Source organism: Oryzias latipes, chromosome 11 (assembly GCF_053564925.1).
Source record: "Oryzias latipes strain Hd-rR chromosome 11, Olatipes_Hd-rR_3.1".
NCBI classification, from domain to species: Eukaryota; Metazoa; Chordata; class Actinopteri; order Beloniformes; family Adrianichthyidae; genus Oryzias; species Oryzias latipes.
In genome coordinates this window covers 28992211-29012903 of record NC_136247.1, presented here as the reverse complement: position 1 = coordinate 29012903, position 20693 = coordinate 28992211, and the positions used below count along the sequence as shown (strand labels likewise).

General features: G+C 45.7%; 1 protein-coding gene and 2 long non-coding RNA genes across 4 annotated transcripts in view; 2 read left to right on the top strand and 1 right to left on the bottom strand.

The window, feature by feature from the left end:
• efna3a (ephrin-A3a) overlaps window positions 1-20693 on the top strand; it is a 94809-nt gene that overhangs the window by 70943 nt on the left and 3173 nt on the right. For both annotated transcript variants that reach the window (XM_078955143.1, XM_023959716.2), the window contains exons 2-4: window positions 14041-14342; window positions 14530-14595; window positions 15490-15567. In XM_078955143.1, the coding sequence (XP_078811269.1) occupies window positions 14041-14342; window positions 14530-14595; window positions 15490-15567 (446 nt within the window). The remainder of the gene's footprint in view (window positions 1-14040; window positions 14343-14529; window positions 14596-15489; window positions 15568-20693) is intronic.
• Window positions 8394-10964, bottom strand: LOC144995097 (uncharacterized). Its single transcript, XR_013658735.1, has 3 exons — window positions 10641-10964; window positions 9842-10238; window positions 8394-8656 (listed from the first exon to the last, which is right to left on the bottom strand). It is a non-coding gene; the product is annotated as an uncharacterized LOC144995097 (long non-coding RNA).
• Window positions 11470-12988, top strand: LOC144995446 (uncharacterized). Its single transcript, XR_013658980.1, has 2 exons — window positions 11470-12098; window positions 12380-12988. It is a non-coding gene; the product is annotated as an uncharacterized LOC144995446 (long non-coding RNA).

Sequence of the window (20693 nt, the reverse complement as noted above, 5' to 3'; positions counted from 1 at the left end):
CACTTAAAGACTTGTGGGCCGAGACCTTCGCTGCACATCTGCACACATCGACGAACGCCAGAAACACGCATGAATGACGTAGATGGATCACCATAGAGCCAATTGTCATATGTGGAAAATGTGCAGCATGTGGCTGTGTGACCAGAAACTGAAATACTAGAATCCCCCCCTCCATGAGTTAGCCAAAAACAAACAGGGACCGTCTGTATTTGTGTGTCGTGGAAAGCATGCGGCACAGACACCGGTTCAGTCCGTGTCAGTCGTTTGTTACGTGAGCAAAGCCTCTCTGCAATTATCCACCAGACGTGCACATCTAGTTGACACAATGCTATAAAACGGTTTAACGTCTGGAGCTTAGAACGGCCCATGACAAAAGCATGCATCTGTACTTTTATGACAACAAACAGCACCTGCTCCTGTTAGTTGGTGCTTCTGCTGACGAAGGAATCCTTCCTTCATGCGTGTCTGATTTTACACAGAAGCTGCTGTAGAATCAGCGTAACTAGAATCCAGCCGCCGGGTTGTGAAGGAAACTTTTCACGTCGATCTCAGGTGTCGTCTGAGCCGAAGCGGAGATTTGGGAGTTTTCAAAGAAATCTCCCATTCATTGATGGGATTAATGAAACAATCTTCATAATTGGTGACAGGGAAATCATCTCGTCTTTACCAGTTAATATTGCTCAGCAGTAAATGTCTGGAAGCAGCAGAGTGGCGCTCCGCAGTGTAAATATGTAATCAACCGAAATGAACTCATCTGTATAAATGAATAGATTTCCTTTCAGACGCTTTTCTCTTAAGGATGATGCTCTTCTTTTGATCTTTTTTGTGCTTAAACTGGATCAACTATAAATACTTTATAGTACTTTATAGTATATATACTTTATAGTTGTGAAAATGGACTTTGCTTTGACTTTGTTGGAAATCTCCTAACAAATGTCTCAAAGGGAAACAGAAGTATTTGTGGAAAGCAGAGTCTCTGCTTTGAGCTCACATTTTCATTTTTCCTGTTTTGTAAAGTTTTTATTTAAATGTTTAAAGTTCTTTGTTCAGAAACTGCAGACGTTCTTCTCATTTGTTTTTGTTCTGCTTCTTATTCCTGGTTTGCTCCACAGGTGAGAAACTTTTTTAAAAGAGACTCTTCAGCTGAGTTTTTCATTTTATTTATCTTTCTATTTTTAAACTAACTGGGTTAGAGTTTCTGCATCTATTCATTGGGTTTATTTAGAATTAAAACACACTTTCAGAAACTTTTATGAACATTTTGTTTGTTTCCTTCATTTTTTTAAATCGATTAATGAAATAATATCTTAATTTCTATGTATTTGTATCATCGTTTTATAGTTTTTGGAATATAAAGCAGTAACATGCCAGGTTTCTGCATCATGCCGATTTAATAAATTGAGTAAAAGTTCTGGTTTCAGGAGATAAAAACACATTTAGTGATGTTTGACTCTTTCTGCTGCAAACAGCTAAAAGCTGTTTTATTGAAATCAAGCATCAGAGGGTCACGGACCATCCCTCGCCACCATAACCAAGTTTAACCGTGGCGGAAGAACGGGCTCGCATAACGGCGTGTTGAGAACACAACCCCCCCATGTCAGCTCGGGAACAGACTGACAGATGATAAACGACGTGGTTACACTACTCGCTGCATAAAAAGCAAAGTCACTTTCAGAGCGAATGTGCAGAAGTGTGAACAGGTGTGCCTGAACTGACACCTGAGAGCAGAGAAGAGCAGGTTCTCATCTGACATGGCTGCCTGGCTCAATGGAACACAGTCCATGAATTATGAAAGGGGTGCAGGGAGGAGATGGAGGGAAGGATCGGCCTGCAGAACGATAGGAAGAGACGCTGCAGCGAGCAGGAAGACCAGTGTGGAGTGAAATGATGTGTGTTTGGGGTGTGTGACCAACGGCGGGACTCACGGTTAAGACCGTATCGCACAGCCACGACGTACATTTAGTGGACATGGAACGGAGGAAAACTGGTCATATGCGAACATATGTGAGAAAAGTAGTATACACGTGAAATTTTCACAAATGAATTACGTTAAAACCACAGAATTACGAAAAAACCACAAAGAACACGTAAGTCTGCCCTTCGTTGAATTTCTTCACTTTGACATTCAGAGCAGGGAGCAGAAATCCCATCGTTTCAGCACCACGGTCAGCTCCCACTGACCAATTGACTAATTTTGGTCTTTTGTCATCCATTTGTTATTCACGTAACTCACGAGTGTTTACTGGGATCATCGTTCCTCGATGTCCGATGGTCGTTACCTAAATTCGGTTTTGAGCTGTTCAAAATGTTTTGTTGGTTTGGAAATACAAAGTTTATGTGTATTTTACATAGTTCATACACAATTGTGTACATTTTCCGCAATAATTGTGCATTATTTTTGCTAGATGGATAAGCAAATGTGTGTTGTTTTACAGACGTTTCACATATGAACCACTGATGTATAACTATTAGATCGCGTAAACGACGCACATATCACGTTCAAATTTCATAACTGACGCACGAATCACCACTGAATTGTGTATAATCATTGCAATAATCATACACAGTTCATGCACCATTAGCATATCGTGTGACGGGTCTACGCATCCACCCACCTTTCACCCTTGGTCCGGATTGTCCGGGCTCATCCTCCCACCCCCTTCCGGCAGGCTGGCGCCCAGCAGCTGACCCAGAACTGGTGCTGATCTGGGGAATCCTGTTTCAAACAGAGCATCGTGACGCCCACGGCGGGCGCTGACCATGGTGCTGACGCCATGTGATCTCTGCTCAGTGCTCTGAATGTCAAAGTGAAGAAACTGAATGAAGCGCAGGTTTACATGTTCTCTGCGTGGTTATTTGGACTTCTTTTGTGGTTTTAACGTGGTTCCTTCCTGACACATCTGTGCACATTTCCTGTAAAGACCACACCTTTTCTCACTTTTTCCACGTAAATTCACAAATGACCAGTTTTCATCTGTGCAACACGCACAGATTGTACACAGCGGCTTTGTGACACAGCCTTTAGATCTGGGCTCATTACTTTTCACTCAGACCTCATCACATGCAGACGCCCAGGCTTTGTTCCAGTCGCCAGCATGGCGGTGTGACAGAACGGCGGGCGGAGGGGTCATCTGCCCGCCGTTTGTGAGCCACCACAGAAGCAGAGTTTTTCTTCTCTTTGGTTTCTTCAGCAGCAATTATCTAGCTGTCCGTCATCCTGAGACGCCTCTGTCTTTCATCCTTCATGTGATCTTTTCGCTGCGCTCCGCGTTTGAATTTGATTTCTGGCGATAATGCATCTCTGTTCCAGAGAAGAGGTTTCCGTCTCCAGAGCGGGACGCAGCCTTTTGTGCGAGCAGGTGGATTTCCCAGAGACGAGCAGCTTCTGCCACACGTCTCCCTCTCTGGCTCACTCATCAGTGTGCCGGGCTCTCCATTGATCACCACAAATCAGATTTTCGGAGGCAGACGGGGAAAAATGGGAGTTTTCTGCAGCAGCTGCAGCAGCTGAAATGATCCTGGAGGAGAAAGACATTTGTCTGTTCCTCACATCAGATGCTGCTTCACCATGAGTTTGCCGTGTTTACCAGCAACCTTTGCTTTCACAGCCGTGGAAGACATAGAGCGAGATGGGGGGGAAAACTCAAGGGGAGGGGAAGCGGGGGGGGGGGTATGCTCAGCTTCCAGTCAATTATTCAAAAGAGAAAGCTGTGCTGTGCCGGGGGAGCTGCTGCTGCTGGCATCACCTGCTAATGGGCCAAAGATTGACATGCTACCTGGGCAGACCGTCCCCCACCCCCGCTCCTGTCCTCTCTGGGCTCTTATCGGTGCACTCTAGTGGAACGTGTAAATAATTACTTCATGACCACTCTGCTCTGCTGAGGGCTTGTTTGCACAAAGAAAACCACATTTATTTTTAAAAAATTGATGGGTTATTTTAAGAAAAGGGGCTGAATTATTCATGCAGCCGCCGAATCAGCCCTTCTGTACATTTATTGTTTGCTGCATCTGGTGCTGCAAATATCTCATGGGGGGGTTCCTTTGAACAGAGATGTCACTGACTTTAGGGAAGCGTTTGTTGTAGTCCGCCTGCAGCTGCAGTTGTGCGTCTTCCTTCCACGTGTGACGGCGTCATGGCGCCGTGAGAAGACCAGATACTCATGACTCATAACCTCAAGACCTCCTCCCTCCATGACAAGATGTTAGAAACTGACTTTGATCCTCATCTGATCTGCAGTATGAGATGATTCCTATCATTCCTTTGTTCACACTCTCTCCCACTAGCTCACAGCCCACCCCCCACCCCCCACCCCGACCCCGACCTAACATCAGATCCATCCATCCGTCCAGTTCTGATCCAGATTCCAGCTCAGACCAGGAAAACACAGACGTTCATGGTTGTGCTTGTCTGTAGGTGGATGATCAGAACGTTAGATTACCATCTATTTCAAACTGCATTTATTTTCTTCTGCTACGGATTGACAATAATTTGAATAAAGAAATACTCAGAAAAGCCTTTTTCCTTCAAATTTTCTTTATGTCCTCCATCATCAGAGAAAGAATGATGGAGAACATGGTAAAACCCCCCCCATCACCATTTTTCTTGGAGTGGGTCTTTAATCATGTTTCTACCTGGTTGTCACTCGAACAGGCGGCTGGATCCACATGCAGAAGGTTTTATTAGCTCAGCTAAAAGTCCACAAAGCTAAACCAGGGGCAGGCAGGAGTGGATAACAGGCATCAGATCATCAGAGAAGAGACGGGGGTAGTTAGGATCCCGGGGCAGGATCCCGCGGCAGGCAGAGAAAGTCAGGTTTGCATCGTCCAGGAGGTGGACGCTAGGGTTGCTGGGAAATGAAGTACATTCAGTGCTCTGGAGACTGGGACAGGGTTCTGACCCTGGTTCCATGCATGGTCCCTTCTTTCCGTTTTGCTTTAGAAGCTTGTCTGCTGCGATGCCATGTCTGACTCTGGTGGGAATCTGCCAGCTGTCCCGTGACCCCTTCACCTCTGATCAGTCCTCTGTCCAGCAGTGACACACTGCGAATGGTTCAAAACCCTTTTCTAAAAGAACGAGCATCTGCCAGGTCAGTACTGACGTCTACTGTCATGTTTACACACCTGAAGCTCCAGACCGGGACTACTGGTAGAAATGAAGTTCTCATTATCTAAGCAGAGCTCACCGATTTCATCTGAAGAGCCTGGAAAACCTTTTCTTACAGGATAAAGAGTCCTATTTATTGGGGAAGGGAGGATTTCTTCCTGTCCTGACAGCTGTCCCTGCATCTGCCGTGTTGAAGGTCAGTTATCAGAGATCCTCCGTCCTCCTGGAGTCCATGGACTGATCTGTTCTAAATGTGACTCGGTCTGATTCTGACTCACAGCTAGTTGGATTTCTCCTCCCTCCATCCTCTCTGCTTCTCCTGTCGGCCATCTTTGTTCTCTTCCCTCTCTGTGGCGCTCGCTCCGGAGGCGATATGTGTGCCAGCCTGGAGCGGGGGCTCAAAGATTTGGATTTTTAAAGAGGGGCTCCCTGCTGTTGCCGGCTTCCTGTGAGAGCAGCCGAGCTCCTCAGACTCCAAACTTCAAAGTCTGGAGAACATAAATGTTACTGCTGTCTCTCAGCTCTTTCATGTGCTGTTGAATGTCTGAGCGCCAATCTTTGACCCATGATTGGTGAGCTGCAGAGGATCTTCAGGAACAGCAGAACCCAGCTGTTCCATCAGCGTCTTCATGACTTTAACCTTTACCCGTGGACTCACGGTTGGAGATCGGCTAAAGGCTTGATGTGGCAGACGGTCAGGACGGTTTGACTCTTGTGTTTTTGTTTCTGGGTTCACTTTGGATTTGTTTGGCAGTGACTTCTCCTGGAGATGGTCTCAGATGTCTGGAAAAATCTCATTTGGATCCATCCTGTGTCCTCCCCATGGGAGCCTCTTCTGAAACTGTCCTGTTATTCTTCCGAGTATCTGTTCTTTGAAATGGCTTTCCTGTATCACAGCAGCACTAAGATGATCCCATCTGGATGTCCAGACAAAAACACCCCCCCCCCCCCCAAAAAAAAAAAAACTGTCCCAACAGGTAGACAGTTTCTGCGGATGAGAAATGGTTAAACCTGTACCCAGGTGACCATCACAAAACCGCTCAGTGATCCGTACAGAGAAAATGTCCGTGCACGTTTTTTCTACGGTCATGCTAAAGGCGATAGGTCATAAAAACACTTGTACGACACGTAAGGCGGAGGTAGGGGAGATGCAGGCGTGCCGTACAGACTTTTTATTCCTTTAACCCCCCCAAAATCCTGCAGACTGAACAAGGAGCCCGTTTGTGCTGTTCACGGGACACGTGCACGCTCCTAGCTGCAGCCTGACTGTCAGAGATGAGGACATTGGCCAACCAGCATCAACAGCTGTCCGTACAAACACTTCACGACACACCTACCACACGCACAATAATGGTACGGTCCATTTCATGACACGAGCCTTAAGGGACCTGCAGACACACCTGCCCTCCCCTTAAGATGCAGCCGCTCCTCTCTAGGACCCTCCACGGACAACGCAGAAACCCACAGACCCCCCCCCCCCAACAGGTCCACGTGACTCGAGCTTAAAAAGGATGAATCCATTTTCTCTGCAGGAGAAGAGATTGTGGAGGCTTTATTGTAGTGCAGCACCTCTTCGGGGAAGTTTTTTCTCTTTAGTTTCAAACTGCAGATTTCCTTTTTACCCTCTAAATGCCACAAATGTGTGTTTTTGTTTGAAAGGCAGGGATGCTTTTTTCGTGTACGCTGGAGAGCGGCTCTCACTTCAGGAGCAGGTCGTTTTGATTGACAGCAGCAGTTTTTCTGCTGAAGGACAGCTCAGAGGGTTTGGAGCAGGTGATGCACTCACACCTGTGTGCACCTTTTCTCCCCGTTTGAGGTTGAAATGAGCTTTGATGACGAAGAAAATAACATTTCAGAATCGATTCTTTGAGTTAGTGAGTCTCGTGTTCACAAAGGATATCCAGCAGTGCATTCTGGGAGCCTCAAAATCACGGCTTGCATTGTGGATTTTCTGCGTAGTCCCCGGCGCACAGAGATTTCTTCAAATTTTTGTTCTTTTTTCATGCAATATTGTGATGACTGCGGCAGTTTGAGCAGTTCTGAGCTGAGGGAGAATCTTCTGAAACCCTTTTGAAGCATCTCGATTGCACTTCTGTGCCTCTTCTTCTGGTTCTCCTGGGCTTTTTTTTCCATGACCACGGCGACCCCTGACCTTTCCATGTTCTTACTGTTTCCACTAACCAGTCTTTTGTTGTTTGCGTCCAAATGTTTTTGCTGCTGGTGTCAAATTTAAAAACCAGCTGAAACTCTTTTTAAACAGGAGTCTGATTTTTTTCGTTGTTGTTGATGTTTTGGGAATAAAGTGAGTTACAAACCACTGCCTTCACATTTTCACAGCACCCCGACTTTTTCAGGTAAAATAAAAGGCATTGATTGTGGAAGATTGCTTAGAAAGAAGGGCCGTAATCATAAAATCATTAGACATTCAGCCATCCGCACAGACAATCAGCTAATCCATGCTTCTCTTGTTTGGCTACAAATGAGTAATCTCTCCATCCGCTTGATTTGGGCGGCGTTCCACTTCCTGCTTTGTTTTTCTATTCAAGCTGCTGTTTTTAGTCGCCTGAAAATGCTTCCCGGCCATAGCCGGCGGGTCTTTGTTTTCAGAGATTTTGCAGGTATTTGGGCCTCAGATTCCAAATTGTTCTCATGGGCATCCAGCTCTGCTTTTATTACTGTGGAGGCAAACTTCTGGGGCCAAAAGGAGGAGGATTTTTGCATTAGCATTAGAAAGAAAACAAGACTTACATTGTACAATAAAGTGGAAAATCTTCACGTTCTTAGAAGTGGACCTTGAATGCAACACAGGAACAGCATTGTGGGCCTCTTCCTCCTCCTCCTCCTCCTCCTCCTCCTCCTCCTCCTCCTCCTCCTCCAGGCGGACTCAGCACTCCTTACCTCCTCTGTGGATCCAAACCTTGCAAACTAGGGGAGTTAATTGCAGCGTTAACTCAATCAGTGACGACTCACAAGAGAGGCGTTTGGGCTCGTGCTCGGCTGATTGTCTGTCTTTGGATTGCGTGCACGAGTAATTAGTTCTGGTGCTGATGTTCGGGGAAATCCAGCCGAGCCCAGCTCGTGTCTGTCAGGGGAGCTGATGGCAGGAGCGATTTAGGGCTGGCCGCCCCGTATTGGTGTTTTATCCTTCCAGAGAGACTCGTGGTGATTACCCAGGAGGATGCCTTCAGGGTCATTAACCATGATGCCTTGCTGATCTCATCCTTCCTGATAGAAACGTTCAGCACTGAACATTTCTGAGAACATTTTGCATTTGATCGATACTTTGGTTCCATAATGTATTGGAAAAAAAAATGAATGAAGTGAGAAAACTTGTGTAATGAAGCAGAATGGGACTTTTTCCCCCAGAAGTAAAGAGTCATAAACTAAAAAAGCATCAAAGTTAATGTTGAATAACCAGAACAGTGCACTGCCTTGGACTAAATAATGTGTTTCAGTTGTATGAAAACAGTAAAGAGCTTTTTTATTTTGTTCCACTTCTAACTGCTGTCTGTCTGTGTGAGTGTGTGAAACGTGCATTTATACTAAATATCACTGGTGTCACCAGTGGCGGTTCTACACTAACTTACTCCCTGGGCGAGTAACCCCACCAGCGCCCCCCCCCCCCGCCGACACATACAAAATTTGACAACATCCTGTTGTGTTCCCTATCCTCTATTTAGCCATTTTACTCAAAAAATGCATGAATTTTCTAGACTCGTATTACAGGGGGGTCAAACTCAGTCACACAGGGGCCTAAGTTAAAAACACGCTTTAGGTTTTGGGCCGAAGAAGATAAACATTTACTGAACACACTAAAGCTAAACTTTTAAACCTTTTAAACTGAACTTTTTGAACATAAATATGAATAAAAACAGGAACATTAATCCAGAATAATTCAAGTTAAACCTTAAATAACTTGTAATAATTTGTTCTCCATTTAAATATATTCTGTCAAAATTATACAAATATGAACATGCTGCAGGACAAAAAACAAAGAAAGCCTGGAAATATTAATAAGAAATTACAAATCAAATAATTCCATTTTTTTGCTCTTTCATCATTTTTTAGAGCATTTTTTTTAGAGCTGGACTCCTGCTTCGTTTTTAGCAATAATTTCTTAATGTGTGACGTCCTGTGTGTGTCTTTGTGAAACATAACAGAGGGATTAGATCTAAAAAATAAAACTTGAAATAAAACTGATTCAGCCAGCCACCGGCGAGTTGCGCTCCCCTCTCGAGTTTTTTTACTTATGTTCCAAAGACTACCGCAAAGAGGTGTGGCCGCAAGCGTCTTGTAGCAGAGGGCGGTGGTCACGTGCGCATCGGGTCTGCTGTGTCGGAGCAAAGAATTGTGGGAAATAATCTCCATTGCCTGCTTTTTTCGAAATTGGGTTGAGCACGGATGTTTGTTCTGCCTAATTCCTTTTCATGTGCCTGTTTTACGTTGTTTCACTCTGAGGTATTCTTTTTTTTTTTTTTTTTTTTTTTTTTTTTTTTTTTTTTTGCACCATAAGTGTGAAGAGGAAGTAGGAGGAAGAGATTCTTAATAGTCTGATGTGTCAAAATACCAGCATTAAGTGTCGGCTGCTGAAGCAATTTCAAATTAAAAGTGCCAAGCCTCCTCTTTGAAATCAGTATGAAGCACATTATGCGTAACGCATCAGGCACGGCAAATGCCGCCCCCTATGACGTGCTGCCCTGAGCGACCGCCCACATCGCCCATATCAAAAACCGCCACTGGGTGTCACTCAGTTCCCCACAGTAACCGTCTTTATTTTAATGCTTCAGCCTGAAAACTCAACCAACTGCTGGAGTTTCTCTGAAAGCCTCCAGGTTCAGCGTGAAGCAGAACAAACAGCAGCTGCACATCTACCTGGGGGGTTGATCCTTTCATTCTGGCGGCAGGTGGTCAATATTTAACACTCGTTCACATCAGGACCACCCGACTGATGGAGACGCGTCCTAAAGTTCCACATGCGTTGGAAACGTCTTAAAACAGAAGAGCAGCTTTTCGTTCGGACTTCTGCCCTCAGAGGCAGGAAGAGCTTCCAGGATTCTGTTGAATGAAAAGCGGTGACGGTCTCACAGTCCCGTCATCGCAGAACGTCTCACTCATGGGGTGCAAGCGGGATCAGCTTAAAGTGAAAAACAGAAACAATTAAAAAGGTTTTAAATCTGAAAGAAATATTAAAGGTTTGAGGAAAAGAAAAGAAAAAAACCCACATTTTTAAATTTGAAAAAAACGGCGTTAGCTAGTATATGATTAGCATTAGCTCGTGTTTTTACATTAGCATGAGCTTGTAATATTACTGTAGGATTAGCTTGTATTTGTGCGATAATGTTAGCTATTTGTGCATAATCTGTGGTTGGTATTTGTGCATCAGCATTACCTCAAAGTTGTTCTTTATTTTTTAAATTTACAATCAATGTTTCAGAAATGCACTCCCATTGTTTCACAAACACACAATAGCTGTTTCACACTTGCACAATAGATGCTTCACAATAGATGCTTCACATACATCATTTTAGGTACTCACAGATTAATGCTGCACGATATGAGGAAAACTCGCCATATGCCATATCAGTGATCAATATTGCGATGACAATATAACTTGCTATGAATGAGCAAATAGAGCCTTTTCTATTCTACATGTATGTTCTGGCTGCCCTCATTAGCCCGTGTTGCGTTATGGATAAGGCTCCCCGTGTTCTGATTCTGTCCACGTTGTGTTTAAAGTCTCTTCCAGCTCGGCTCCGGCTTGCCGTGGTTATTTATGACTCCCCGTATTCTCCAAAGACTCGTTTTGGTGCAGATGTGAAAGGTGCTGTGGTGCTATCTTTGTCTCATTCTTCCTCACTTGCCCCCCCCCCCCCCCCCCCCCCCCCTCTCGCTTTCTGCCTCCCCCGGCAGTCTTCACCCGCCTGTGCAGCCTTTACCAACTAGCTGCACACTCCCACTCGCAGGAAAAGGATGATGAGACAGCAGAACTGCGGCAGAGATGGTGCGTGGCGGAGATGGGGGGGGGGGGGGGGGGCAGCGCTGCAGGAAAAGATGCATGTATGAGAGCCATCACTCTCATACATGCATCTTTTCCTGCATGTATGTTGGTCCCACCAGAGAGCCTCAGCCTGGGCCTCTACCTCACTCCCTGGGCCGAGCGTTTTGTTGTCATCATCATTAAACGCAGCCTTCCTCCTCCTCCTCTACCTCAAAACCTTAAAATATTCCATCTTTTGTCCTCTCACCTCTCGCCACCTTTTTGTCTGTAAATGGACCTCCTGTACGACAGCTTACACCTGGACGGACTCCCTTTTTCCTTCACCCACGCGTCCCACGCCACTCTTTCATCCTCCAACAGCAAATATCTGTGTGATCAGATGTTTAAGGATTCTAGAAACAGAAAGGAAATCTCTGAAAATAGAGGTTTGATTGAAAAAGTTCTGATTCTGATCTGAGATCTTCCTCCTAGACTTGGATCAGTTCTGTCTCTTTTATCTCTTCTGTCAGGATTCTCCCTCCTGCCTATTTTAGTTTCTTTTCCTGGACGCGTAGACTTTCCTGCGTCCTTCACCCAGCCTCCTCCACTGCATGCTCCCCTCGCTAAAAATAAAGCCCGTTTGAAGTACTGTTGCGTCGTCTCTTCCCACAAAACTGTAAGACGACAGTCTGTCATCTCACATCGGAGCGGTGCGGATGGAAGGCAGAGATAAGATTGATGGCCCACGAAGAGCTCCAGCTAAGGGAATTGATATTCATCTTCGTCGGCGTGTGTGGAACTGGGGAAGAGGAGCTGAGAGGAACCAGGACAGGAAGCGAAGCCAGAGAGCGAATGAGCTGTAACGGACACTTCCAGCCCTGCTTGTGCTACAGAATGTGGATTCTCTCCAGGATTTGACCCAGAAAATGAGAAAGATGTGTGACAGAAGCTCCTCGTGTCGGCCCAAAGTACGCACAGATGGGAGCGGGAACGTGTTATCTCTCCACTAACTAGCATGTAGGTGGAAAGGAAACCCAACAGACAGAAAAGATGCATTCAGGAGGTCAGCTGGTGTAGGAAAGCACTTTGTCTCCACCTAACGGTGCAGACGAGCTATTGCAGGACGTTCCACCTCACTGCTCCCCTGCAGGAGCCTCTGGAATGAGGTGCAGGTTGTCTAATTACAGCTCGTTAGTCATAGTTAGTGTTATAGTGACACCTGCACACACCTGTTCAGAGGAGAGTCAGCTGTTCTGTACAGAAAGTCACACAAATCTGTAATGACCCCTTACCTACAGGCTGATGCCCTCTGGAGGGGTTTCATGCATGATGGGTTGCGAGTGCAGACCGGGGGCCCCGCCGCCGCCGCCGCATTCATCGCCGCTGACAGGACCTCCTTCCACCTCAGTGACCTGGCCGGCAGCAGGGCTTTGGGGGGAGGCGCAGCGGTGGAGAGGATCCGTCTCTGCTTGACACTCGCTTCAAGGCAGATGTGGATGAAGAAATGCCGGCTTTAATAAAAAAAGATGGAATAGTTCATGAAGACTGAAAGAGTGTCAACTTCAGTGACTTCACTGGAACTTTGTGAAAGTGGAAGTTTGATCATCCCAAAAATCTAGACTGTCTATTTATCAATTAGGCTGTTAAAGATGGAATTTTTAAACCTCAGATTCATGCGTGAAATAAAAAAAAAGATTTTTAAAGCTTTGCCACGTTTAGACAAAAAAAAACAGAGAAATTTCTGTAAATGTAGTATAAATACTGAGATCCTCAAGTCTGAATGTTTTGATTATTTTCAAAAATGAGTTTGTAGGAACATGTATCCGTCTTTCCAACGTCTCAGAAACAAAGAAACCTTCAGATTATATGAAAAATACTTTGTACTAAAAAATAAATAATGTACTGTCCTTTTTAGTGTTTTTATTTATTTGACCTTTATTTTACCAAGAAGTCCCATTGGGGCTGGCCGTTGGGGCAGCAGTAAGACAGTCGACCCATGGTCAGAAGGTTGCAGGTTTGATTCCCGCCTTGCACGCCCATGAGTCAAAGTGTCCTTGGGCAAGACACTGAACCCCACCTTGGTGGTGGGCAGACGCCTGTGTTTGGCAGCAGAGCGGCCACCAGTGTGTGACTGTGTGTGTGAACGTGTGTGTGACTGTATGTGTGTGTGTGACGGTAAAGCACTTTGGGCCTTGTAGGTAGAAAGCACTATACAAGCATACGCCATTTACCATTGAGATGAGATCTCTTTTTTGAAGGGAGACCATCAATTGAGAATTAAATTACAGTCATTTCATTCTTTTTGCTGCCTTACTGATAGCACTTCTTCTGGAGGTGGTTGCCATAGTAACTCCTTTGTTATTAGATCAGTTTTCTCGTTATAGTATTTCTGGTAAAAAGGGGTACGATTGGACCTGATTTGTAGTTTTATTTCTTTATCAAAGCCATCATAATACATGTGGAAAGCTGTGTTTTTTTGTTTGTTTTTGGTTTTTATTTTGATAATGATGGAGAACATAAAGAAAATGAAGATTAAAACTGCATTTCGGAATATGTCTTTATTCAAATGACTGTGGATCATGAGCAGAAGAAAAAAATGCTGTTTGAAAAAGATCATATTTGTGATGTAGAAAATATGCTGGGCGGAGCCACAGGCTCCCTGCTCCGCCCCTTTCTGATCGTCCACCTGCAGACCAACAGATCCATGAAGGTCTTTGTTTTCCTGCATCAGAACTGGACGCCTGTGAGGGGCTGTAAGCACGCAGGGCAGAAATGGATGATGGGAAATGGGGCCAGGCTTACCTTGTGCCAACAGTCCCACCCACAACTCAGAGGGGAATTTCCAAAGAACTCCTGCCGCTCTGCAGAAACTGTGTCCTAGAAAACGATAGCGGTTAGCGGTAACTGCCTTTTCTTTCTGCGCTGACTCCTTTTCTGTCCGTCTGTCGTTTGAATCCAGGCTCCGTAGGGAGGGGTTCACGGTGCAGGTCAGCGTCAACGACTACCTGGACATCTACTGCCCTCACTACAACAGCAGCCAGCGGGGGAGGCTGGATCGCGTCGTCGCCGAGCAGTACATCCTCTACATGGTCAACTACCACGGCTACCGCTCCTGCGACCCCAAGGGGGGGTCCAAACGCTGGGAGTGCAACAAGCCCCACGCCCCCCACGCCCCCATCAAGTTCTCGGAGAAGTTCCAGCGATACAGCGCCTTCTCTCTGGGCTACGAGTTCAACGTGGGCAAAGAGTACTACTACATCTGTGAGTCGGGGGGCCTGGGGGGGGGGCTGATCTGAAATCAGGATGTTGAACTTCTCCTCCCATGAGGATCCACGGCGTGTGGGCGGGAATAATAGCTAGAGGAGGGTCGGCTGAGGACACGGGGTTAGCTGCTGTTCTGATGAGGCTGCAGGGGGAACGGGTCTGACATGCGTGTCCTCTGTTTTAGCCACGCCCACCCACCACCACGGTCACAGCTGCCTGAGACTGAGGGTCTACGTCTGCTGCTCCACTGGTGAGAGCTCCACACCTCCACCCTCCTCTTTTCTTCATTTACAGCCCTATGGAAGTGTTTCTGTAGCATAACTACAAATAAAAGTCAATAAATGTTTTTTCATTTTCATAATGAAGCTGCATTTGACTCAAAATTACAATGAAAAATCAATCCGCCAAACGGCTTTTTCTTTTTCATCGCTGCTCATAAAGAGTGATAAAAGACTTAAAATATTCTACTTCAACATCACTTATTCTGTGACGTAATCAAACCAAAAATGCAAAGATGGGGTTGAATTTCGTTTTCCCCCCCCAGTGGTGCTGAAAGAGCGCTTTGGCGGATTCCTTTAATGTTGAGTCTACAAACGCAGCTTTATTTTGAAAAGGAAAAAGCATTTCTGGTACTGACTTTAAATTTAATTTATGCTACAGAAACGCTTCCACCCCCCCCTCCATGTCGGCACTAATACATTCCGTGCTCCGGCCCCCCCACACGCGTCATCCAAACACATCCTAGAGTCACCGCTGGCATCATGACGCCCACCTTTGTTTACATCTGCATTTGTTTGGGGGGGGGTTTCTCCCCGCTTGGCCGTAACCTGCATCCGTGCATTTAGTCATCTTCAACGCAGCGGCCTTCAAGAGCGGTGCTGGCCTCGTTTCCTGTCAACCGTGGCGCCCGCTGCACCCTGACCGCCCAGGTCCCGGAGAACAGGATGGGAATCCTCCGGATGTCAGGAACGATCCATGTGACCCTGGTGAATTTCATCACAACATCATTCATTCACCGACACGTTGGAACGATTGGTTCCCCAAACTGATTCCCGTTTTCTCCTCAGTCCGTGGCATAAAGTGAAGTCTCTGGAAAACTCTCGTTTATGGGATGTTTTCTCTCTTCCTCTCTCTGGTTTCTCAGCCTCTCAGGCGGATGACGACTCCGGTCAGACGTCTCCAGACTACACAGTCCGGCCCAACATCAAAATTCAGAACATCGGTGAGTGAACTGGTTTAAAACCAGAACAGCTGTCTGTCTCCAGACATTTTGCTCCAGGAACCCCCCACATGGTTTGGGGCTTTTCTGGAGGGGCAGACGCTGGGAATGCTTTGAAAATAGTTTAGAAGATGAAAACTGATGTAAGTCAAGTGTAAAAGTGAAATAGGAATCATTTCTGCCAAAATGCAGCAGCAGAAACACGTCTGTAAACGTTACGTCTGCACAGATCCAGCAGGTCAGCGGGGGTCATGTAAGAATTGAAGGTTCAGTGTTTACCTGAGGTGAGAGCGCCTCAGCTGAGCGGTTACATAAACTGTCTACTTCCTGTGTCCGTCTCCATCCCATCTCAAACAAAAGCCTTTCTGCAGGGATGATTTAGTGAGTCTGCAGCCTGACAGCATGCAGGGCGAAGCCAGTTTGACCTGCCAGAGATGAAAACTGAAACCAACGCAGACAAAAACAGGGGAGAAAATGGCGTTTACCCGAGTGTTGAGCAAGGCACCTTCACACGGAGGAAGCAAAAAGAGAAAATAAAGAAACTGGAAGAAGGAGACAGAGAGTGAAAGATGGAGAGAAGAAACTGCAGCTAGCCGGAGAAGAAACAGATAAGGAAGAGTTGGAAAAAGCGAATGGGGGAGGGAAAGAAAAGCTCGGCGGTGGGCGAGTTGCTCAGCAGGAACTGCAGCTCCCGCTTACGTAGAGATTGATGTAAAAGACTCTGGCAGGAAATCAGAGGAAACCACAGCCTGCAGCGCTGTCATGCTTTTCTGCTGAATATGTTTAGAGGCCACATACACAACTACACAAACACACACACACACACACAGATGCAAAGCCCTGCTTTTAAACAACCCCGATGACCTCTGGACCCCCCCCCCCAGAGCCAGACCAGCCTACAGACTGACACATCATGGATGATGTTTGCTTCCTCCACCCCCTCATGGCTGCTGCTTGTCCAACTGCTTGTCCAACCGGAGACACCACAGCTGCAGTCCCGCCGCTGAGTTAGAATATTCATATTCCTGTTGGTGGAAACAGGTGGAGTAGCGGTTAGCACTCTCGCCTCAGCCGTGGTTCCAATCCCTGCTGGGTTCTGTCTGTGTGTGGGTTTCCTCCCACAGACCAAAACCTTCTTCATAGGTTCATCAGTGATTCTGAATATATGTGGTCATGTGAGGGTGTGACCCTGCAACAGGCTGGTGACCTGTTCAGGGTGGACTCAACAGTAGCTGGGATAGGCTCCAGCAACCCAGTGACCCTTAAAGAGGTTCAGCAGTTTTGGGAGATTGAAGGATGGATGGATGGATGGATGGATGATGGATGGATGGATGGATGGATGACAGATGGATGGATGGATGGATGATGGATGGATGGATGATGGATGGATGGATGGATGGATGACAGATGGATGGATGGATGGATGATGGATGGATGGATGGATGGATGGATGGATGACGGATAGATGGATGGATGGATGGATGGATGACAGATAGATGGATGGATGGATGGATGGATGACAGATAGATGGATGGATGGATGGTTGGATGACAGATGGATGGATGGATGGATGGATGGATGACAGATAGATGGATGGATGGATGGTTGGATGACAGATGGATGGATGGATGGATGATGGATGGATGGATGGATGGATGACAGATGGATGGATGGATGGATGATGGATGGATGGATGGATGGATGGATGGATGGATGATGGATGGATGGATGGATGGATGGATGACGGATAGATGGATGGATGGATGGATGACAGATAGATGGATGGTTGGATGACAGATGGATGGATGGATGGATGGATGGATGACAGATAGATGGATGGATGGATGGATGGATGACAGATAGATGGATGGATGGATGGATGGATGACAGATAGATGGATGGATGGATGGTTGGATGACAGATGGATGGATGGATGGATGGATGGATGGATGGATGACAGATAGATGGATGGATGGATGGTTGGATGACAGATGGATGGATGGATGGATGATGGATGGATGGATGGATGGATGACAGATGGATGGATGGATGGATGGATGGATGACAGATAGATGGATGGATGGATGGATGGATGACAGATAGATGGATGGATGGATGACAGATAGATGGATGGATGGATGGATGGATGGATGACAGATGGATGACGGATGGATGGATGACAGATAGATGGATGGATGGATGGATGGATGACAGATAGATGGATGGATGGATGACAGATAGATTGATGGATGGATGGATGGATGACAGATGGATGGATGGATGGATGGATGGATGGATGGATGGATGACAGATAGATGGATGGATGACAGATGGATGGATGGATGGATGGATGGATGACAGATAGATGGATGGATGGATGGATGGATGACAGATGGATGGATGGATGGATGGATGGATGGATGGATGACAGATAGATGGATGGATGGATGGATGACAGATAGATGGATGGATGACAGATGGATGGATGGATGGATGGATGGATGATGGATGGATGGATGGATGACAGATAGATGGATGGATGGATGGTTGGATGACAGATGGATGGATGGATGGATGGATGGATGACAGATAGATGGATGGATGGATGGATGGATGACAGATGGATGACGGATGGATGGATGACAGATAGATGGATGGATGGATGGATGGATGACAGATAGATGGATGGATGGATGACAGATAGATGGATGGATGGATGGATGGATGACAGATGGATGGATGGATGGATGGATGGATGGATGGATGGATGGATGATGGATGGATGGATGGATGGATGGATGGATGACAGATAGATGGATGGATGGATGGATGGATGGATGGATGACAGATGGATGGATGGATGGATGGATGGATGGATGGATGGATGATGGATGGATGGATGACAGATAGATGGATGGATGGATGGATGGATGGATGACAGATAGATGGATGGATGACAGATGGATGGATGGATGGATGGATGGATGATGGATGGATGGATGGATGGTTGGATGACAGATGGATGGATGGATGGATGGATGATGGATGGATGGATGGTTGGATGACAGATGGATGGATGGATGGATGGTTGGATGACAGATGGATGGATGGATGGATGGATGATGGATGGATGGATGGTTGGATGACAGATGGATGGATGGATGATGGATGGATGACCTAATGGTGGCGCTACAGCAAAGGTCATATCATCACCAATCGGGTTCATTCTCTTGTGGTCGTTAATGTTGTCAGTAAAACTGAGATTTGCAGGAAAACTTTTCAAGATACATTGATTCTAATCCAAACATTTGGCCTGATGGTGGCGCTAGAGAACAGGTCAACTCACTGATAGGTTTCATTATCAAGAGGTGATTTATGTATTTAACAAATAAACAATGTGCCGGACATAAAAACGCTGGTAACAGTTTTCTGTGGGCCAGATTGACCCCAAGGGAAAAATGTGTTGGTAATATCTGAGGACAATACGAGGGTTAAGAAAGCCGGACTCCTGTGAGAGCTTTGTCTGCAGTTTTCAGACTCAAACTGACAGTTTCTGTTTCTGCAGCGACACAATAAAAAAATGCAGTCGTGGAGCCGGAAGCCTCTTCAGCTTCTGGATCACATGAAGCATCACAAACAAAAAAACATTTTGGAGGCAGAACCGTCTCTGTTTTCAGGAAAAACTCTGGACTGACTAAACTAAGAACTTGAAATAAAACCTTTAGAAACCCGTCTGTTTTTCTGAGGGTCACATCAGGGATTGGAAACCAAAAATGGGGTTCTGCATGGGACATAAATCACAGGTTGATCTTTTAGTTCACAGCAGAGCTTCACTCTTTCAGTACAAACAGGAATCCACCAGAAAACTGGACTTTTGCGTCTTAAGTCAGTTTGAGGTTTTAAACCTCGACTGAGTTTACCAAAGTCAGAAGAAATACCTGAAGGTCTTCGTCTGTGGAGCTATATGAGGGTTTTACCCTGAAAGTGGTTCTGCTGCAGCTCGGTGCTGTGACCCGAGGTCCAGCCTCAGGCGGTTCTGGTAGAAAGTCTTGTCTCTGGCTGTGATCATGCATGTTTCCTCATTAATCTCCCATCCGCAGCCTCAGTCAGAGAGTTTGACCTCAGACACAACAAAACCAGGAATCCTGCATTCATCTTAGCTGTCAGACACGTTTCTATTCTGTGTGAGAAACTTTGGAACACAAAACTTTTTTTTTATTCTAAAGGTTTGTTTGGGAGTTTTTCATCACCATATAGATTATTATGCATCAGAAGCATCTAGACTTTTAGTTTTTTCAATAATATTCTCTAAAATGCAGTTTTATTTATTTATTTATTTATTTATTTATTTATTTTACAGTTACATAGTCATAATTCATTGTACGTGGGAGCCATGGGTCATGTGGTTTAATGGAGGGAAGTGGGAAGGGTGAAGGGTGGGTTGGGGTTTTTATTGTAATGTTGTGTGTTTACTGTTTTTAGTGTTAAAGCGCTTCAAGCTGCACAAAGTGCATGAGAAGCGCTATTTTATAAATAAAGTTTGATTTGATTTGATTTGATAAAATGTAATTGTGGTTAATCGAAATCCAATCAATCCAACTTCATCGGTAAAAAGTGTTGCTGGAAGCCCAATCCAGACAGAATGAGACGTTTCTCTCATCGTCTCACTGTGGGGGGGTCTGGTTTGGTTCGGTTCTGTTTGGAAGTGTCCCACCAGTCTCAGGTTTCTGTCTTCTTTTGGGTTTTCAGTGCTTCCTTGTCGGGTCGTCTGTTCTGTTCTGTACTAAACAATTCCTCTTTCTCAGCCAACACACAGCTGGGACTGATAGCCTCATTTATTTAGACACACCTGTAATCACACCTGGACAAGAAACAACAGGAAATAACACAAACCACTTTCAAAATAAAACACACAATAGAAAAAAAATGCAAAATAAAACAGAAATTGAGATCAAATTCCAACACCTGATTAGCTGCACGTTTGGTCCAACACCACCTGTACCTGATACTCGTGTTTTTTAGGGGGCATGAAAGCGTTTACCTGCAGGAAATGAAATGCCTCTCATTGGTTAAACATAAATATCTTCCATTTTTTTCTGCACATACAGCAAATCCATCTGTTCTAGTCT